The following is an 18,536-nucleotide window of genomic DNA, read 5'->3' as shown; positions in this document are numbered from 1 at the left end:
TCGGCCCGATACCGATACCCAGTATCTCTAATCTAAAGGTATTTTGTGTAAATTGTGTTGCAAAAACTATGTGGAAAACTCACTGATACCTCACGTACTTACAGGAAAATGTTTTTGTAAATGTCTGACAGCGTGTGGTGAACTCTACATCTTGACTTGACGTTTGATGGACTGCTGACCAGGTTCTGCCCAACCTGAAGACAGGTCTCGTCATCGCCTGCTGTCCCCCGATAAGGGGAGGCATCAGATTCACAGAGCCACAGTTAGACAGCAGCAAACTGCTTTATGGGAAGAAATTGCACTATTTGAAACACAACTACCATGGTGCTGCAATCCCAACGCATTGCAACTTAAAAAAAAAGAATACATGCTATGCAAACAAATTAGGAAATATCTTCAAGTACAGGATTTACAAAACGCACACACATTCACGCCTGCTGCACATGTATTGTTGTCAAGTCGTAGAAGATGTTTTCTTAATTTGCTGCTGTTTGTCTGTTTATGTGTGTTTTCATAGGTTGTATTGCGTTTGTGGTCAAGATAGAAAAGAAGATATAAGTTGAAACAATACAAAATTAGTAACTGAAAATGGACACATTTTTAAAACTGTAGAAACTTTAGGAAACTTTGTAGGAACTGTTGGCTGCAAAGATTCAGGTTGTGTCTGAAATCATCCGCTCACTCCCTCCTCCCTATATATGGACCACTGTATCGTGAACTATGTAGGGAGCACCTTGGCAGGGTAACGTTTCGGACACTACTCAAGCTATTAATTATGTCGCTCGCTTGCCGCGATTTGTGCCGCAGCAGCATTGTTCAAACATAAAATTTACAGTTTATTGCAAAGCTAAGCTAAACTAAAATTTAACAAAACATAAAATTACTTACATTTTACTGACAAGTTTTCATGCTCTCATTCGTCCAGTTTGCATTTCACACAATGCATGATGGTCCATACTGCTGGTTAGTGACCATCGGCTGTACACTACTTTTCACGGTGCATTGTGGGATATTTTGTGTGCACTATATAGGCTTAACATTCAGACAGTACTACAAAATGGCGAACACCCTGTAGGGTATAGTGGGTGATTTGGGACACAGCCTCTGATTGTTCCTGGTAGCTGCCCTGAAATGAACATGTACATGTCATTTAATGATCATAAGTGATAATTTACACTGAAGGCATCTAAGAATACACGTTCCCCTGAGACATGTGAGTCAGGAATCCACCATGAACCAAGGGCAAAGCAGCAATATCCAGAGCTCACTGGTGCTCTTATCCCAGTGATGAGACTGTTCCTGTCTGACAGCGGCCTGATCGATTGATCTCCAGATGGGACCTTCTCTGAAGACGGCATTATTGAAGTGAAGTGTCTTTGGTCAGATAGAACTATGACACAATGAACCCTGAGATAGCAGAGTTGGGGCTTTATTCTGGAGTTTGATGGAGTGACTGGTTCCCTTTTACTAAAACAAACTCATGGCATCAGATCCAGCCTTCACCTGACCGGCTGTCAGCTGCTTGTGTGGACTCCTCTTGACCTTGTCAAACTGCCACTGCTCAGAGACCCGACATGGGCTGTTAACACTGACACTCTGGAAACAATTTATGTGGATTTTTTTTTTTTACGACCAAACTTTCTGTCACAGTTGTAAGTTAAATATCCCATACTATGCATATTCAGAGGCTTAATCAGTTTATATTTAGAATAGTGGGTGTTATGCAGCTGTTCATAAAAACAAAACTTCTAAATGTTTGAAAGAGAGAACCCACACATCACTGGTATTTTTTTCCTAATTGGATAGTTCACAGTACATCAGTTATGTAACGAAAGGAAGGAGAAGGCAGTTTGAAATGGTGGATGTAAATAAAAGCCTCGTCTCTTTTCCGATAAACAAGATTGAAATAACAACTGAAGGAAACATGAGGCCACCAAACAGGGGGAAAGAATTGTTTTGTGCTTCTGTGTAACACTGCTCACAAGAAGGTAAAATTTCAAATGGCCTTGACATGAACCCTCCTGTTTTCCAGGTAATGTTCGCTTAGTTAGATGATGTAAAAATGCACATTGGGCTGTAAGAAACAACCAGCTTGGTTCCAGGGCAGTCATAGAACCTAATTTGTTGACGTTTAGGGAGCCTGTTATAAAAACCTGTAGACAGGTAATATTTTCATTATTAAATCTTAAATTCCTAGACTTTGTATTACGTCATGGTGTTTAAAAAACAACCACATTCTTCACCAACTATTTCCATGAATGCAGTCATCTCCTACAAACATGATTTTCTCCCACAGTCAACTTGTTGGCAGATATTTGAGGCTGTGCTGATGAAACAAGCTGAAGGGATGGTGTAAAAAAAAAAAAGCCACCAGAGAATAAAAATGGGCTTCAGCATCCCCACTGGATACCTTTGTTGAGGGTCATACCCTTTTCTCTTTCATGTCATCATGTGACTGATGTTCTGTGAACTATACAATAAAGGAAAAAGGCCAAAATAAAACTCTTACACAGCTGAGCTGTACAGGTCCTCCTTCTCTACCAACCATCTTAGCTGCTCATATTACAGAACACAGCTACTATCTGTAACAATCGGTTCAATTTGCGCTCATCACAATGATCCATTAGCCTTCAGACAGACTAATCAAAGCTCCACTGCTCCTGATAAGATTCAAAAGGAACTTTGCAATCACACAAAACATGACAGAAGATCTCAATGTGGAATTATTTTTTAGACATTTTGTCTTTAAGATGGTAGACGGCAGAGAGTTTCCCTAATTTATCATCTTGAGCTCTATTGAATAAAACCATTTTTTCCGTTAGTGGCAGTTATTTGACTGGTTTAGTGACCTTACTTACAATGAACATACTTTATAGTCTTGTGCTATTTGTAACATCCCTAAAAGCAGAACTAAAAGCTTCACAGACTCATGCCTGACTGCATCTCTGTCAACGACAAAACCTGACATTGTTTTATTAGTAACAAAAATCTGAAACTTCCCACAAGAACTCAATTTAAACTCAGATTACTTGTGTTGAAATACAGGTTTGGAGTTTCTCAAAAAAAAAGTCTTGCTGTCTTCTGTCATCTTGGACTAACCACCTATCCCACATGGTGATATGACCCTTCAAAGTTTGATTAAAATGCATGTTTTTCCAGTAAAATATCAGAAAACAGATCACACATCCAGGCTACCAGTGCATGTTTCTATTGTTCTATGTTGCAGACAGTAAATTGGTGCAGTTTTGTAACTGAAACTATGATATAACCCATGATCCTAATGCTCAATAATGGTTATCAAAAAAAAATTTGGCCAAACAAAAACAAGATTTTGGCTGCATATTGTGACACCTGAAATTGATATTTAATTGATTTGGTTGCTGTTTTAAACTTAAACATCCTGTAACCATTTCATGAACCCATAGAGTTCTGCAGGCTTAAAAATGCTGGAAATAATAATGCCAATTAAAAACCGTGAAATTTCAACCCATCCATATGCATTCAATTGTCTGAAACCTCAACAAAATTAAAAGCATGACGGCAAAATTTTGCATGGCTTCATTAAATAGACTACAGTTCTTGCACAAAACAGAAATCTGCTGATTCTGAGGGGGACAAGTGGGAGGCACTGACCCAGTAGGGAAAACACAAGTGTATACATTCACTTTGACAACCCTTTGGTTGAGGCATTTAGATTATAGTTGCTGTTTTCTTTCTCACTTAAATGCTGTGACAAAAAGCAGCCAGGACGCAGCATCAGAAGCTTCAATTGAAATGACGTAGGTGAACGGGCTGGTGGAAGGATCAGAAGGACCTGAAGACAAATGGCTCCAGATGTGGTTCAGTGTGGTTTGCAAAAACTTATCCAATTCAACATTCAGTGTATAGTCTTCTGACCAAGGTGTGAATAAATATACGTATTCAAAACATGACTCTTAGTTCATTATTGCTACTTTACCAAGTGCAACTATTTTACATAAACACGATCAGTAATCTTGTAGTATGCTGCAGGTATACTGGGACCAAACTCATTTTGTTATTTGTTACACAAAAAATGCCAATGGAGACACTGGAACACTGTGTCCATGTGGGCCACAGTTCACTCTGTAGTATACAGTTTACCTCCAGTGTGCAGGTAGAGTTGGGGTAGATACACTGTGGGCTCAAACAGGCCCAGGCCATGCTGCAGGCTCATTGGCTGCAGACCCTTGAAACCCCCAAAGCCTCAAAGGTCTGGGGCCTCATTGCATTTCCACACATTTGATAATCCGGCCTTGTCTACTAATCCGAGGCAAAGAAAGAGTTCTGGTTTATGTGTTATGACAGGATCTATGTACGTGAGTGGATGTTCTTACCCAAGTGTCTTTTGTCTGCTTTTAGACGAGCAAAAAATATAAAAAATAAAATAAAATGCAAACGCATTCATGAACTCCAGACATCCAGAGTGCATGCTGGGGTTATATCAGGGCCTTTAGAACTAACCGGGTCGAGAGTGTGACCCTAAATTATGAGCAGACCCAGCAGTGCGCCGTATGAGCACAAAGGTTGATAACATCAGTAAACTGGCGAGCAAAACAGTCTGTGGTGTTATCAATATCAATGCTCAAATCACCAGAGTGGGACAGAGTTATACTCAGTAGTCATTTTGAATAAAAAACTGTCTGAATTCTGATTAAAAAAAGGCCTTTTTGAAGTCTCAAACACAAGAGTTTTACATGTTAAATACATGACAAACAGCAATTATCACATGTATGTCATATTTTTACATGATGAAAATATGACACTATTGGTAGATTTGTGTCTCCATGTATTCATTTTATGGTTGAAGTCTTCTCATCACTGTGTCCAGGTCTGTTCCCATTGCTCTTGGTCATTGCTGCCTTTGATACACCAATTTTAACATCTCAAGCATATTAGAAACTTTTTGGTGATACTTTTTCAGAAGACTTCCTGTCCCCCAACCAGGGTTTTAAAGGTTGGAAACTCACTTACTCATGATAACATCTGTATTTGTGTAAAGTTCAACAGAAACAGTCATAAAATAATACTTCCACTTAGGATTTTCTATTTACTCTACAGGGTTGCAGTCACTCCTTTGTATTGTATCTTATGTTAAAGTTGTCAGTCTCAGCTGTGACTCCTCCTTTTCTGGCGGTTTCATGACTGATTCTCTCCAGGCGGTTGTCTCTTGTAGGAACTCGTGGAAGGTGCAAGGCGGTGTAAATGTTTCCAGGAACGACCCCGTAACTGACCCTTTCGACCTTTCCAGTTCCACTGTGGTGTAGGATCCAACAGCTTCGACCGCAACATTAACTCAGACAGAACTCTGGTTCCATGAGGAGGTGGGAAACAGAACAATTTATCTTCTCTGTGTCGACATCCACACCGCAGTGTCTCAGGGCTGGTCAGAAGTACCTACCTTGACGCAGATATTGTATTATAGTTGCCCCTGACCATAGAGTAATCGGTCCCATCTGTGTGTGGGTCTGTCTGTCTGTCCATGAGTCTGTGAACAGTCTCTAGCTCGAGTGTTAAAGGCTAACAAGTCGATATTTTACAGGTGAGCTATGGCCTCTCCACGGAAAGATTCGATTTTGGAGTCAATCAATGCAAAAATAGGTTTGCCAAAGGTCAAAGGTCACATTTTTCAAAAATACCAAATCATCACCGGCAGTGGCAGCTACATCCATCTACTGAGGACTCTTTAGTTTAGTTATTTTTTCTCCTTGAAACAGCCCTGAAAGAGGTTCTACAGGAGGGGATTCTTGTGGTCAGAACATGCTTAAAGGTTTGGACTGCCCTAAAACAGCTCGCAGGCTGATGCTAGTTTGTGCATGTCGTCATAAGCCTGCACGTCATCTCAGCGAGTCTACTTAAGTCTCATCCTGTCTCCACCAGAGTGTCCAGTCAGCCATGTGTGGTACTTGCGCTACGGCCTCTTAGCTTTGCTCAGTTTCTGATTCCTTGTGTTTTTGCCTTTTGGATTAATCCTGCTTTCTGCATGCTTCAGGTCCACTACTCACTCTGTTTGCCAGCCTGCCTTGTTCTGCTTCACTCCACCTTGCTTCTCCTTCCATTCTCTCACCACGACTCATGCAGCCTGCCATTCTACTTCCCTGCTTCCCACTTACACATCAGTCATGTTCCTCCTCTGGCCTGCCCGTCTCCTCAGCCGGAGCCATGCAGCCTCCCTCGGCCCTCTGCCTTCGCCTCCCGATCTGCTTCATTTCCATTTAAGCCCTCTCCATCTCTGAACCCTGCATGTATTGTTCTAAGAACGTCTTTAAAAATCAGAATATGTGTCGTTCATTTGGTTTTACCTCATAAATGGAACAATTTTATGATGTTCTAAAAGTGAAGAAAGGCTCTGGTTATACTGAAACCACACTTGTGATAATATATTTAAAGGCAACTTAAGAAAAATGCAAACCATGCGAACTGTGCGAAGGGATTTTGGTGCAACATAAGTTATTACTTTTGTTAATATATTACAACTATACACATACAAATAGTATTTATCTATTTCAAACTTACTGAGTTTTACCTATACTGAGAATACATTAAAACTGTTGGTGTATTCCAATTACACAGTTAATTAACTTCTAACACTTTAAGTCTATTTAATACACACCTGTACCTAACAGTGTTCATCAAAAAAAAAAAATTCAGTCTATGCAAGCTTTTAATACATTAAGTATGAAGACATAAGACAGTAAAATGTTGTTAAAATGCAGAGACAGAATATTTAAGGCAAATTTATTTCGTTTTTACAGCGTATTTATAATACAATATTACACACTTTTTGTTACTGTGTTTTGTGGTTGTTATAAAGTGGGAGGGGTAAATTAAAAGCTGTTAAGATCCCCCCACAATCAGATGGAGTCCCAGCCAGTCAGAATTCAATCCAGGTGGTACCTCACACATAACTAACCAATAGTCGTCTGGCTCAAGCTTTGTATAGTCCTGCCCTTTAGCTGCCTGCTTCTTTCAACCATTCACAATATGCAGCTTCTGGCTTCTAGGCATGCTTCTGCTAACTCTAAAATGTCTCAGCGAGGAGCGAATCGTATCAAATGTTCTGCTGTTTGCTCCAAGAGTGAACACAAGCATGTGAGGAAATTAAGACGCAGTGGATCTTTTATTTTGGATGATAATGTCACCATAACAAGAGAAGAATCCTTAGTGTTAGCATGTTGTGTGGCTAAAGTGACCGTTGATCATGTGCCCACAGCTCAGAGTTCTGTGAAAAAATGTGATGAAGACGGTGAAAACTTTAAGGCTAATTTGAAACCAGTAAACAAGGCCTGCTGCTGTGTTTCCTTGTTATGCTTCATTACAAGTGTTGACATCGCTTTGCTTCTCTCCTGCTCCCTGTGCTCACATAAACGGCATTTTAAAACAGCTGAAATCCCACTAAATCTTTTCTCGTACACATATTTTTTCTGTTTCTGCTGTCAGACAGTGAAACGAGTATAAAATAGTGACTGAAATGCAGCCATTTAAGCCTACAGGTTAACCAGCTGTCACTTCAGAGCTATTTCCCAAGCCGCGGCTCTGCACCGCTAAACTTCTGATTTTTATAACCGCAACGTTGTCACAGCTGTGTGACATTCAGAGATATTTCCATGTCAAATGATCGCTCAGAGAGAACGTTAGGAAAATAGAAAGTCCCGGTGTCGCACACTCTTCCTGGTGTCGGCAGCCGTGCGGTCAGCTGCTTTTTTTTTCTCCACGGTGTCAATCACAAAAGCAGAGGGAGTTTTCTTCCTGGAGGGTGAGTGGACGGCAGCAGCTCATTGGCTTTCAGAGCAGGGCAGCCTGAAAACTAGGGATTATAAAGTCATGGTAAATTGAACCATTGTTGCCGTACTCTGAGCTGACAAATTGAAAGACACACCGTGGGGACATGTGAAACATGGAGCAATTTGCTGTAAAGGGGCACAATATGGGACCTTTAAAGCATGCCGTAGTGCAGTTGTCAGTGCATTCGGTGCAACTTAAGTGCTTCCAATTTAACACAGCTGTAAGGTATAAGAAATATGCTTTTACAGAGTATACATGAGTAAAGAAATGTTTCGCTTGGATGGAGCTTTTGAGTCCCCTTAGCGTCTGGCGCCTCTAGATAGTTGTCAGCTTTGCCTGGTTGATAATGCTGCCCGGCATCCACGAGAAAGACAGGAAGCAGAAATAAACAAAATTATAGGACTATGAATGTGTGTTAATAGTGTGACAACTGCTTTTAATTAACATGAAATTAGTCGATAGAAGCAAACAAAGAGGATGGAGTTTTATTCTGAGACTGCATTCAACGCCTTTTTGATTATAATGTGAAATGTCTGTTGTGTCAACACCACCGCCGCCCGTCTACCTGTGCACATTTATGGATTTCACTGTTTTCTTCTGAGCTGTCAACACGCCAAAGACGGTTTGTTCCATGTTACTCATCAATATGTTATTGCAGAGTACACGTTATTATAGTGAGGGTTGAAAGCAGTGTTGTTGGAAACAAGGAAAAGGCTCCAGAATAGATAAACCACTTTGTTTTTACTTAAGCAAGCTGAGCACAGAAGAACTGCTGAAAATGACATACAAGGTTTACTGACTTTCAGTGAGAAATTAGTGAATCAAATGTAAAATCATATCAAGTATCATCCTGGTAAGTTTGCAGCTCCAGACAGTACCATCGCTGTCCTGCAGAAACCTTGTAACTCCAGTCGCCATGGTAACTGCAGCTGACATTGGGTCTACAAATTAAAAAAACAAAAAAACAAAAACAAAAACTTTCATTGACCTGAGACTATACCAAACCTTTGAAAAAAAAAACCTTTTTAAAACCCATAATAAAATCAAATAAGTTCTATCACTTGCCGAGAGTTCGTCTAATTGGAGATAAAAGGATTTTGCAGAACAATTACAGTATGTGAGTACTGGTGTGCACCGTGAATAGTGACTCAGAAGTTTCACAACACCAAATCAAAACAAGTAACTGCAGAAAGTGTGACTGGCATTTACATGGAAAAGCTACATTACCACGTATTCTGGAGAATGTGTCTGTTTGTTCTGTCTTGGTAGAAATATTGAAATATAAAAAGCAATACAACCTTCGCTGGGAAACCAAACACAGAAACTAAATGTGCTTCTTATCTTAACATTGACTCTCCATATAAGGCATGAGTTTGTTCTGTTATAAACATTTTTTTGGTCTTTGCACTCGGTTATCTAAAAAGCAATGTGCACTTGTCCACAACCTGGAGTTAGATGGAGCGTTATTTACAGCGCTATATCCTCAGACCTTTTTGTTACCACGTCAGAAGGTTACTTTATGACTTTTAGCTCAAAAAGAAAAAAAGAAATTAACAACTTAACATTTACGATTTTGCCATTCAGTTTGCCAATGTGTTCACCTTCTTTTGGTACAGACACTTCACCAAGGACAGAACATCACTAACAGGCTTCTCACTCGGATGTTAAGCATAGATACTTACAAGTTTTCAAATGCCAGATAAAATGGAAGGGGGGGGAGGTGGGAGGGGAGGGGAATAAAAAGAAAATATTCAAAGACAGTAACTGGGTTCAGGATTATCAAATTTTTAAACTGTTAAGCATAACATAACAACTCATTCACCACATATATAATATTATCCCATTTTCCCTTCCCCGAAGATTGTTCTGTAGCCAAAGAAAATAGGGTTAGAAAAGGGGAAATCCTCTTCCATTAACTCATTTTTGAAGACCCCTTAGGAGTTCCTCTTTACATATCAAAATCGCCTTTATCTTTGCAAGGCAGAGGTCTTAGCTATGCTTAATGACATCGTCTCTCTGAAGTTCCAAATCGCAAAAACCCGTCGGTGTGAGAGAGCCTCTTAGCCTTGTCCAGTCACACAGTTTGCTAAAAGCAGGGCAGTAATAGCAAAAGTAAGCCTCCGGGCTAGCACGGCACAGCCTCTGAAAGAGAGTCCAAGTATCAGCTGTTCTCCTAAAAGTCCAGGACATGGTGCTGTTTGTCAAAGGTAAAAATATGATACCAGAAAACCAGACAAGAGTGACCACAAGACAGGCCCAGCATTCAGCCCTCAGAACTGGATGTTCTCTTAAACCAGACCAACTCAGTATAGGGCTGTCCTCCCTGAAGCAGCGACTCCACTTTCTAGGTGTAGCATCACTCCTGAACCTGGCCAGTGTGCTCAGCTCAGCTAGCTGCACAGCTGGGCCAGCTCAGGTTCAGGAGAAGCATTGGGAAGCTTGGAGTTGAAGATCTGTAGGGAGTCCTTGATGCGGGCCACCTCTCCGGCCGACAGCTTGAGGCGGTGGCGCAGCAGACAAGAAAACAGGTCTAGCGGCTGCGGCGCTGGTGGAGACAGCCGGTTAATCCGGTCCCTCATCTCCAGCAACATCAGGAAGGCGGCGTCCTGTGTACCCTGCGTGTAGGGGTAGTCCAGCTGGAGAATGAGATCCTTGATGCCTTCGGGGTCGAAGTGCATGCTGTATCCAAAGACTTTCAGCGTGTTGATCTTCATATAGCCCAGGTTGGAGGTCTGGTCATCCAGGTCCAACGGCTCATAGAAGAGAGTTTCATTCACCGTTGGATCGTCTGTGACTATGCGGCTTCGCAGGTAGATGTGCACTGTTTCAAAGAAGGACTTCCACTTGCTGCCCAGAGACAGAGTCCAGTTGTAACACTGTGCTGTGGCGCTGGCGTCCAATCGAGTTCTCTCCCAGTCAGGGAATTCAGGCTGAGTTACAGGCATGAACCAGCTCTCTGAGTGACTTCCCCCAAAAGGATTCACATAAATCGCCGGCACGGGTTCCAGTGTTGAATTCTTAGTGGAGCATATCTGAAAAGAAATGCCCATGAGCATGTGGATGAGATTGGACTTGTTTTTATTACTCTTCAGCGTCAGCAACATCCTCTTCCTCCAGGCCGGGTTGAACCAGCTTCCCAGACGGACGTCATTGCTGATGTAGATGGCGTGGACCTCTATTCTGCTGTCCAGTCGCTGAAGCAGGTACTTCACCTGAAGAGGGATTAGCAAACTGTGAGGCTGCATTCAATCCACAGGCAGACAGATAATGACAAGCATATTAAATGTACACTGGTTCTCAAACTCTCCTGTTTTAAATGCTTCGTCTCCAAACTCTGGTGTCTCAAGAGCCACAGCGAACATTTAGTAACTCTCCTCACAGGCTGAGTGGTGCTCCTCATGAAGAGTCCAATGACTTTTAAATGAACTTTCTTTCTGTCCAACATTGTATCATAAGGGCATCAATAATAAAATGCATTAAGAATCAATCAGATTACGAAGAACAATCAATAGTTTCACTAAATTCTACATGAATTTCTGTGTATGCTTGTCTCTTTGTTCTCTGTATATCTTGACAACTGTACACTCAATCTTCATCAGACTTGGTCCTAACAAAGTGCAGTCTTGGTTTTAAAGACCGGATGCCTTCAACTGGCTCATCCTGATATTCTTACCCTAACCTTAACCAATCTTGACATTGTATACCTTCTCACATCCTCATTCACCGGTCAATTGGGTAACACTTCCCTCATGAAAGCTACGTTTTCCCCGGCCACTCTGCAAAAACAAAATCTGCCTGCAGGTCTTTAGCTGCCTGTGAGTACAGCCTAAGTAGCCTCATCAAAGACAGCAGCAAATGTATAGTGTCAAGAGATGGAGTTCAACTCTGGTCACGGCCATACAGACCTTGACAGAAGTAGTACAAGGGAACTCATTTAATCCTTTGAATGTCCATATCTATTTGTGACTACCTGTCTTTTTATGAGGCTTCTCTTCTCACACTGCAAACAGCAAAAGGAATTCTGATCCTATTCGAAACTTCCTTCTTTATGTTTTGCTTGACTGGTCCGGCTTTTCTCACTAACACTGCATGCCTATTGTAGCTACTATACACACCGTTGCATGTTTAGTATTTTGTGAGTCTTACAAAGGGGAGGAAACAATGAAACAAGGGTACATGAAATGCATGCTCTTTGATTTTGGTTATGATCTCTACTGTAATCAGAGGCCCTATGTGTCTAATGCAGTCCACAGAGGTTTGAGAACCAACAGAAAACTCATATGAGAGCTCTGAGAACCTCAGCATCTGGCATGTCCAAGTCAAAGTTCAGATAATGGTCCAGGGACGCGGCGATGCTCGGTCGGCAGGAACCCAGATGGAGGAGGTTGCCATGGTGACAGGCTCCGCAGCGGGTGGCGTTGTCAGTGGCGCACAGGGAGCAGGAGGTGGAGACGGTACCCACGACACACGGGATGACACCCTGGCAGGTGGGCTGGTCCGAAGGGCAGCTACAGCTCCTCACCTCCTCAGAGAAGGAGCCCAGCACTCCATGCTCATTACAGTAGAGCAGAGACTGAGCCCTGTTCAGCCAAAACCCAACAGGCCTGCAGAGAGGGAAGAGAAAACACACTGATGCAATCATATGTACGGTACAGCATGCTCTAACTGTTTTAACAACAGCCAGCTGGAAAGAAGTGTTCCACGGCTGATTCACCCCTGACCGCGGTCAGCCTCACTGATTGGTGTGGTCAGAAGTGTTGCTGTAACCTCGTTCAACACTGCTTTCATGGTGTTCTGGAATATACCTGGAGCTGATTTCGCAAAGACAGATTTTGACATTGGTTTACATCGAACCAGCAGTCAGACTTCATCAAAGGGTGGATAACAAGCTAAGGAGTAGGAGTGGGAGTATTTTAGACAGAGACCCTACAATGTGGTGCTCAGTAAGCACCGCAAACTGGAAAGGATTACACAGTACAGAAGTGAAAGCATCCTGGAGCGTTTTGTTGAAACTGCAGCAACAGACAGCCTGTCCTGTTTACTGTTTTTCCCCAGCCAAGTATAATACAGACTATTAAGATGATAAACACATGGAGCGTGCTCTGTTAGCAGTAGTCACTTCAGATGGTTTTGTTCTCATCACTCATCAAATTGAGTTACTCTCATTAATGCCCGTGTGGCACAAAAGTGAAACCGAACGTACACTATTAATGTATATATTTACTCCAGCTATTTCTGATTCACTAATACGAAAGATTTTTGTGAATGTGGAGAAAATAATAATTAGATGTAAAAAGTGTGTACTTTTTATAGAATTTGTAGCAAATGGATTTTTTGACCCACTGTATTAATTTCATGTATAAGCCGGCTAAGCCCAGGATGTAGCACTGATGCCCCTGAAAAGTGTTGACTGTAACTTCCTCCTGTCACTGAAATGGCTTATTCACCAAAAATAAACAAACAGAGCTGCCTTATTTATGTGATCCTAAGCTTGGACAATACTTTAGAAGTGTAGGTTGCTGCTTGGAGATGGTTGATGCTATTTACGGTGGGATAATTTGAAATAAGTAGCACACAGATAAAGGACGAGGAGGAGAAATTTGGCAGATTTAGAACCAAATTCTACATCTGTCGAGTCAGACTACACCAAAAGTGGCAGATGCAGCAGTGAAGGCCACTTGCCTCCTCCTCCACAATTTCCAATGCTGGAAGGAGGCTGATGAGGAGGAAAGACTGTGCGCCTCCCTGACATCAGCTTGCGATGCAGCCCGGCCGGCGTGTAGGCAGCAACGGTGCCTCTAGGCGAGCTCTGGAAGTTAGACAGAGGTACAACACCTACTTCTCCACTCCAGCGGGCGAAGTTGTAAGGCAGCTGTGTGTTATCTAATGCCTCTCCAGCTCCATCAGGACTAGCATCAGGACCACCATTATGATCAAAAAGCACTCTAAATAGCCACCCATTTCTCGTGGAGAGGTGTGTTTTGCCTTGTTTTATCCCTCTAACAAGCTGCGCAGACAACAAAGGAAAAAATAACTGTGAGGGAAGAATTATTTTAGTCGTATTATTCTAATGAGCATGTATCAAGTACATAAACAAGACAAATTGGAATGAGAAATAAAGCTATTGCTACATAGGTATTCAGATCATATATGTGTGTGTGGTGCTGGACTGGGTTTGGGTCGGGGTCAGTGACAGGGACTCTAATGGAGCGAACAGATAAAAACACCAAAGCCCCTCTTGGAAATGCTTTCTGTTAATCTGACAGCATCTGAACATGCCGGCGTCATGTCTGAAAGGTCACCCTGTTTCCTGTAAGCGGTCGACCCCAGTAAGGTTTCCAGTCTGAACTGCGTGCCGTCGCATTAATGGATAAACACACACAAGCTTATACCACAGTTCAAGTTGTGTGAAATGAATCGTTGAAGGCTTTTTGAGCACCAACACGGAGAGCACAAAAGATACCGTTTGTGTGCCAGAATCACACAACACCTTCTCATTTGCTTTGCTTTTTGACTACGATTCTCTAAAAGCGAATTTCGTACAGCTTTTGACAAAAGCACTAACAAGAGCTGAAGTTCAGTTTGTTGTTTCCATTTGTTTGTAGGAGTTTTTCCTCTCACTTTATTTAATACCTGCAGCATCAGACAGCAGCAGGATCCATATGCGTGTCTTCACAGATTGAGTGCTGTGACAGCAGCTGTTACAGCAGTAACTTCATTAATTACTTATACATATAAAATGCATGCATACTGTGCACCTGTCAATCACTGCATGTCTGGAGGAAGCTATAAGGGACATTAACGTAAGAGTGGCTTATGTCACATCACTTAACAGATTGAGGAATGTTCCATATTGCATGTCTAAAAAGGGCTCAGAGCGCTCAGCGTGAAACAGACGCTCAGTGTCGCAACATACTGCTGGATTTTTTTATTTATTTATTTTTAGCTTAGCATAAATATGCTGCATTGCAATTGCAACTGAAAAAATACATTAGCCTTTATAAGAAAATAAAAATAAAAAATGCTTGGAGGTCACGCAGCGTTATACGACCAGCTCTGCATATGCAAATTTCTTAATTCATTAGTGGTTTCAATGAGGTTCCCTGACATCAAGGGGGGTCTGAGACATCTCACCATTAAAAATAATTGTCATTTATACACAGAAATACCACTGACAGGGTGAAGAATTCTCATGTGTAGGGCCACATGTCAGTGTTGCTCAAGAACCATCTTTTAAGTCAGGCTTTTGATTGATTTAATTGATTCAGTAGATTACTTTTTTTTTTTTCTTTTAACTAATTTTATTTATTAATTTCTCCATTTATTCACTTATTTTAATCTATTTAATGTACAGTTTCTTACTTTATGTTATTGTTTTATTAATATTATTGACAATAATATTATTGACTTCTATTTTGTCCTTCACCTATCTATCTATATTTTACTATTCTTTAATTTAAGTTTATTATTTTATGTTATTTAATTTAATCTCATCTGTTGTTTCTTCGCTGTACCTGTTATTTCCTCAGTTCCTCAATCCTTGTGTTTGGAGTCCCACATTTATAACATGACGGTGGGGTGGGGGGTTGTTTGTATCGTTTTATTGCATTTTTATTCTTTTAATCTGTAAAGCACTTTGTGTTGCATTTCATTTGCAGGAAAAGTGCAATATAAATATCAGTCTGCTTGATTAACTGATTGATTGATGACCGCTGGCAATCAAACCGGTGGCTCGTCTCCAGCTCAAAAAAAAAAAAAAAAACGACAGTCAAGCGGATTTATGCGAAATCTTGAAAATTTGCTTGAAGCGAGGACGTCTCCAGATCACACTGCTCCCATTTTTCCAGAGGAGGAAAAACTAATATTTGTTATTATTTATTTTTTATTTATCCACGGCACTTTGACACCTTTTTTGCAGAAGGGTGGGTGTTTGTGTATATCCGCGGTGGAGATGAAAATGCCGACATACATAAATTACCATCCACTTTGGTGCAGTAACAGCAGCAACAAGTTCAGACCGAAAATTGGCTCTGCAGAGATTCTCTCCCTAAGGCTCAGTTCAGGAAATCACACACAACATTGCCCAAATGCTCCAGCGATTCCTTCCCCCCCCCTCCTACCCTTCCACTCCCCCCCCAGGCCTGTGTAAATAGACAAAAATGAATGATGATAAAACAAATGGATTTGTGCAGAGGAAAACAGGAAGCTGTTTCCAGCTGTTGCAGCCCCTCCCCCCCACCCCCTACGATAACTTGTTGCTGGTACAAAGTGGGCTAAGACTCTGAGTGACAGGGAGGGTGAGACGGGGATGGAGAGAGCCGGGCGGCACAAAGGTGACTGAGGGAGAGAAATAAAGGCGAGAGCTGAGACAGAGTGCAGGAAGGGGAGATGGAGTGATGGGTGGAGGGAAAGGACTGTCAGGGAAATTAAAGTCCTCTGTAAACAAGTGCCAAGCTGTCAGACCGGGAGAGGACTTGATTACAGCGTGCCACAATAACACACACCTCACCCCGGCCAGGCCCCCACAACCTGTAACTAGACCCTTCATCTCTCTTCGCCTTTTTCTCGCTGCCTCCGTCCCAACACTACATCTTGCTTCCACCTCCCCTAAGTTCTCATCCCGTCTGCGATTCTACCACATCTTTCTTACTCCCTCCCTTTCCCTCCTTTTTGCGTCTTTATTTCGAGCACGGCGGAACAGACTTGCCGTGCGATGACAGCCGAGAGGAGCTCGTACGGCTCTTTTGCTCAGAAATCAACCACAGGTGTAGAATTCACTCAGGCAGTCAGTTAGCCTGTCATATTATTAGGAAGTGGTGGTTTCAACAACAGGGCTACTCGTTTTTTTTTTTTCTTTGTCTGCTCGGATGCAGTGGCAGTAAATGCTCATCAGCGGGGATTTTTTTTATTTTTATTTTTTTTCATAAGACTTTTCATTCGAGTTGATATTCATCTGCTGGCCTTCAGTAAGTTTTCTTTCTGACATTTATTCAACCGTCTGGAATCGGATGAATAATAAGGGTCTTGGTTGAGTCATTACAGCAAACGGTTTTTGGCTTATGTAAAATGTTGGGTAATATTCCGTTTGCGTGGAATTGTTATTAGGATTGTTGTGGGTCATGAAAACAGATGATGCAGTTATCAACTTGGTGTTGCTAACACTCTGTCAGCAAGCTCACCAGGTGTCACACAGCAACACAAAGAGCTGATAGCAGAGGCAGCCCAAAGTTGAAACACACAAAAACCCACACTGCCAGCAATCAACAAATGTTTTAAAATGAGAATCAGCTGAAAGGCAGCAAGTGTGTACCCCACACTCAGAAAAATAATGGTTCTTCTTTGGTTCTTTAGGAGGCTTTCTGGTTCTTTAAAGGGCCAGTTGAAGAAGCTCTTTATGTAGAGGATGGTCTGGTAAAGGTGTTTTTTATTGGAGGTATTTGATGGCAGGTGATAGCATGAGATGCAAATAAAGGTTGATTAATTAAGAAAATAATCTTCGGAAATGAACGACTAATGCCCATCACAATTCCCCAAATCCCAAACTGGCAACTTACAATGTGTTGCTCCATCTGACCAACAGAACCCAAACATTAACTGTATAATAATGATGGATGCAGATGTGTACATGTAAAGTCCATTCCTAAAATTTCAGTCTGGATCCACAAGTTAATACAAATTTTAGGGGTTTATGTTTTTCCCTGATGATTCTGTGTTTGACCAATAAATCCGTTGGACTTACAGTTTTAATACCTTCCTAGTCTGTAAATGAATGAAGTCAAAATGACCATCGACTATCTTGGTTTTCAGCCTACACATACTATTTTGATTTAAAATGCTCAAAGAAGCCTTTAAAAGAGGTTCTTTACATTAAGCAATGGACTATTTCAAAACTGGTTCCTTAAAGACTCGACTTATTTGGAGCCTTGGATTTATTGGGCCCAAGGGAACCGTTCATTGAGGGTTGTTTGAGGCACCTGTGGAACTGAAAATGGCTCTTCTATGCCATCATTTCAGTGCACAGTTATGTTTGTTACATTCCTGTGTGCGCAGCTTTTAGGGGTTTCCGTAAATCCAAAGCTTTGCTCTTTCCAGACAGACAGCTTTGGGTCTTCCCAGTGTGCCCCAATCGAACGTGCTGTTACCGAGCCTACAGCTGTAATAACTCAGCATAACGCATTCGCCTAAACTCCCGGGGATGACAAATTATGCCGTCTTCATTTAGTTTGTGTCAGTGCATCCCGGTGAGCTACCTTTCTCGAGGCAGACTGATGCGAGGTTGTTTAGGGCAGCGCTTGCTCAGGGTGAACAGCTTCCTGACGATCTTCTGGGCTTTTGCCAGGACCATCGCGGTGCTGGACTCCAGCTGGGCGTAGCGCTTCTGGAGGGACAAATCAGAGGTCCAGAACTTGGCGATCGTGGACACATTCAAGAAGCGGTCAGTGGGTAAGCGTTTCAGGAAGGCTTTGAATTCATCTGCAGGCAGAAACAGGGATGGGGGGGGAGGTAGAGAAAGAGGAAAAACAGAACAAAATTAGACAGCCTCCAGTAATTTATCACAATGCTCATTTTGAGCACTGCTAAGCCTATTCAACACATTCTGTTTTATCCCTGGTGGCACGCATAGATAATGACGGAGGAGCTAGGGGAGTTTCATGTGTCATTAGAATACAAAAAAAGGCTGTTATGTTCTAATGAATTGCCATCACAAAGTAAACACCTGTGCTTCAATCTGC

The 18,536-nt window shown here is 41.8% G+C and overlaps 1 protein-coding gene across 1 annotated transcript; it reads right to left on the bottom strand.

The window, feature by feature from the left end:
* Positions 1–10,193: 10,193 nt before the first annotated feature.
* On the bottom strand, positions 10,194–18,283 carry LOC103374165 (BMP/retinoic acid-inducible neural-specific protein 3-like; the record flags this gene model as incomplete). Its single annotated transcript, XM_008304205.1, has 3 exons — positions 10,194–11,015; positions 12,101–12,407; positions 18,054–18,283. Coding segments are annotated over 3 exons (1,359 nt in total), but the record flags the coding sequence as incomplete, so codon positions are not given.
* Between the last annotated feature and the right edge of the window lie 253 nt (positions 18,284–18,536).

Source organism: Stegastes partitus, unplaced genomic scaffold (genome assembly GCF_000690725.1).
Source record: "Stegastes partitus isolate 25-593 unplaced genomic scaffold, Stegastes_partitus-1.0.2 Scaffold2163, whole genome shotgun sequence".
In the NCBI taxonomy this organism is placed as follows: domain Eukaryota; kingdom Metazoa; phylum Chordata; class Actinopteri; family Pomacentridae; genus Stegastes; species Stegastes partitus.
This window is presented reverse-complemented; position numbering and strand designations above follow the sequence as displayed.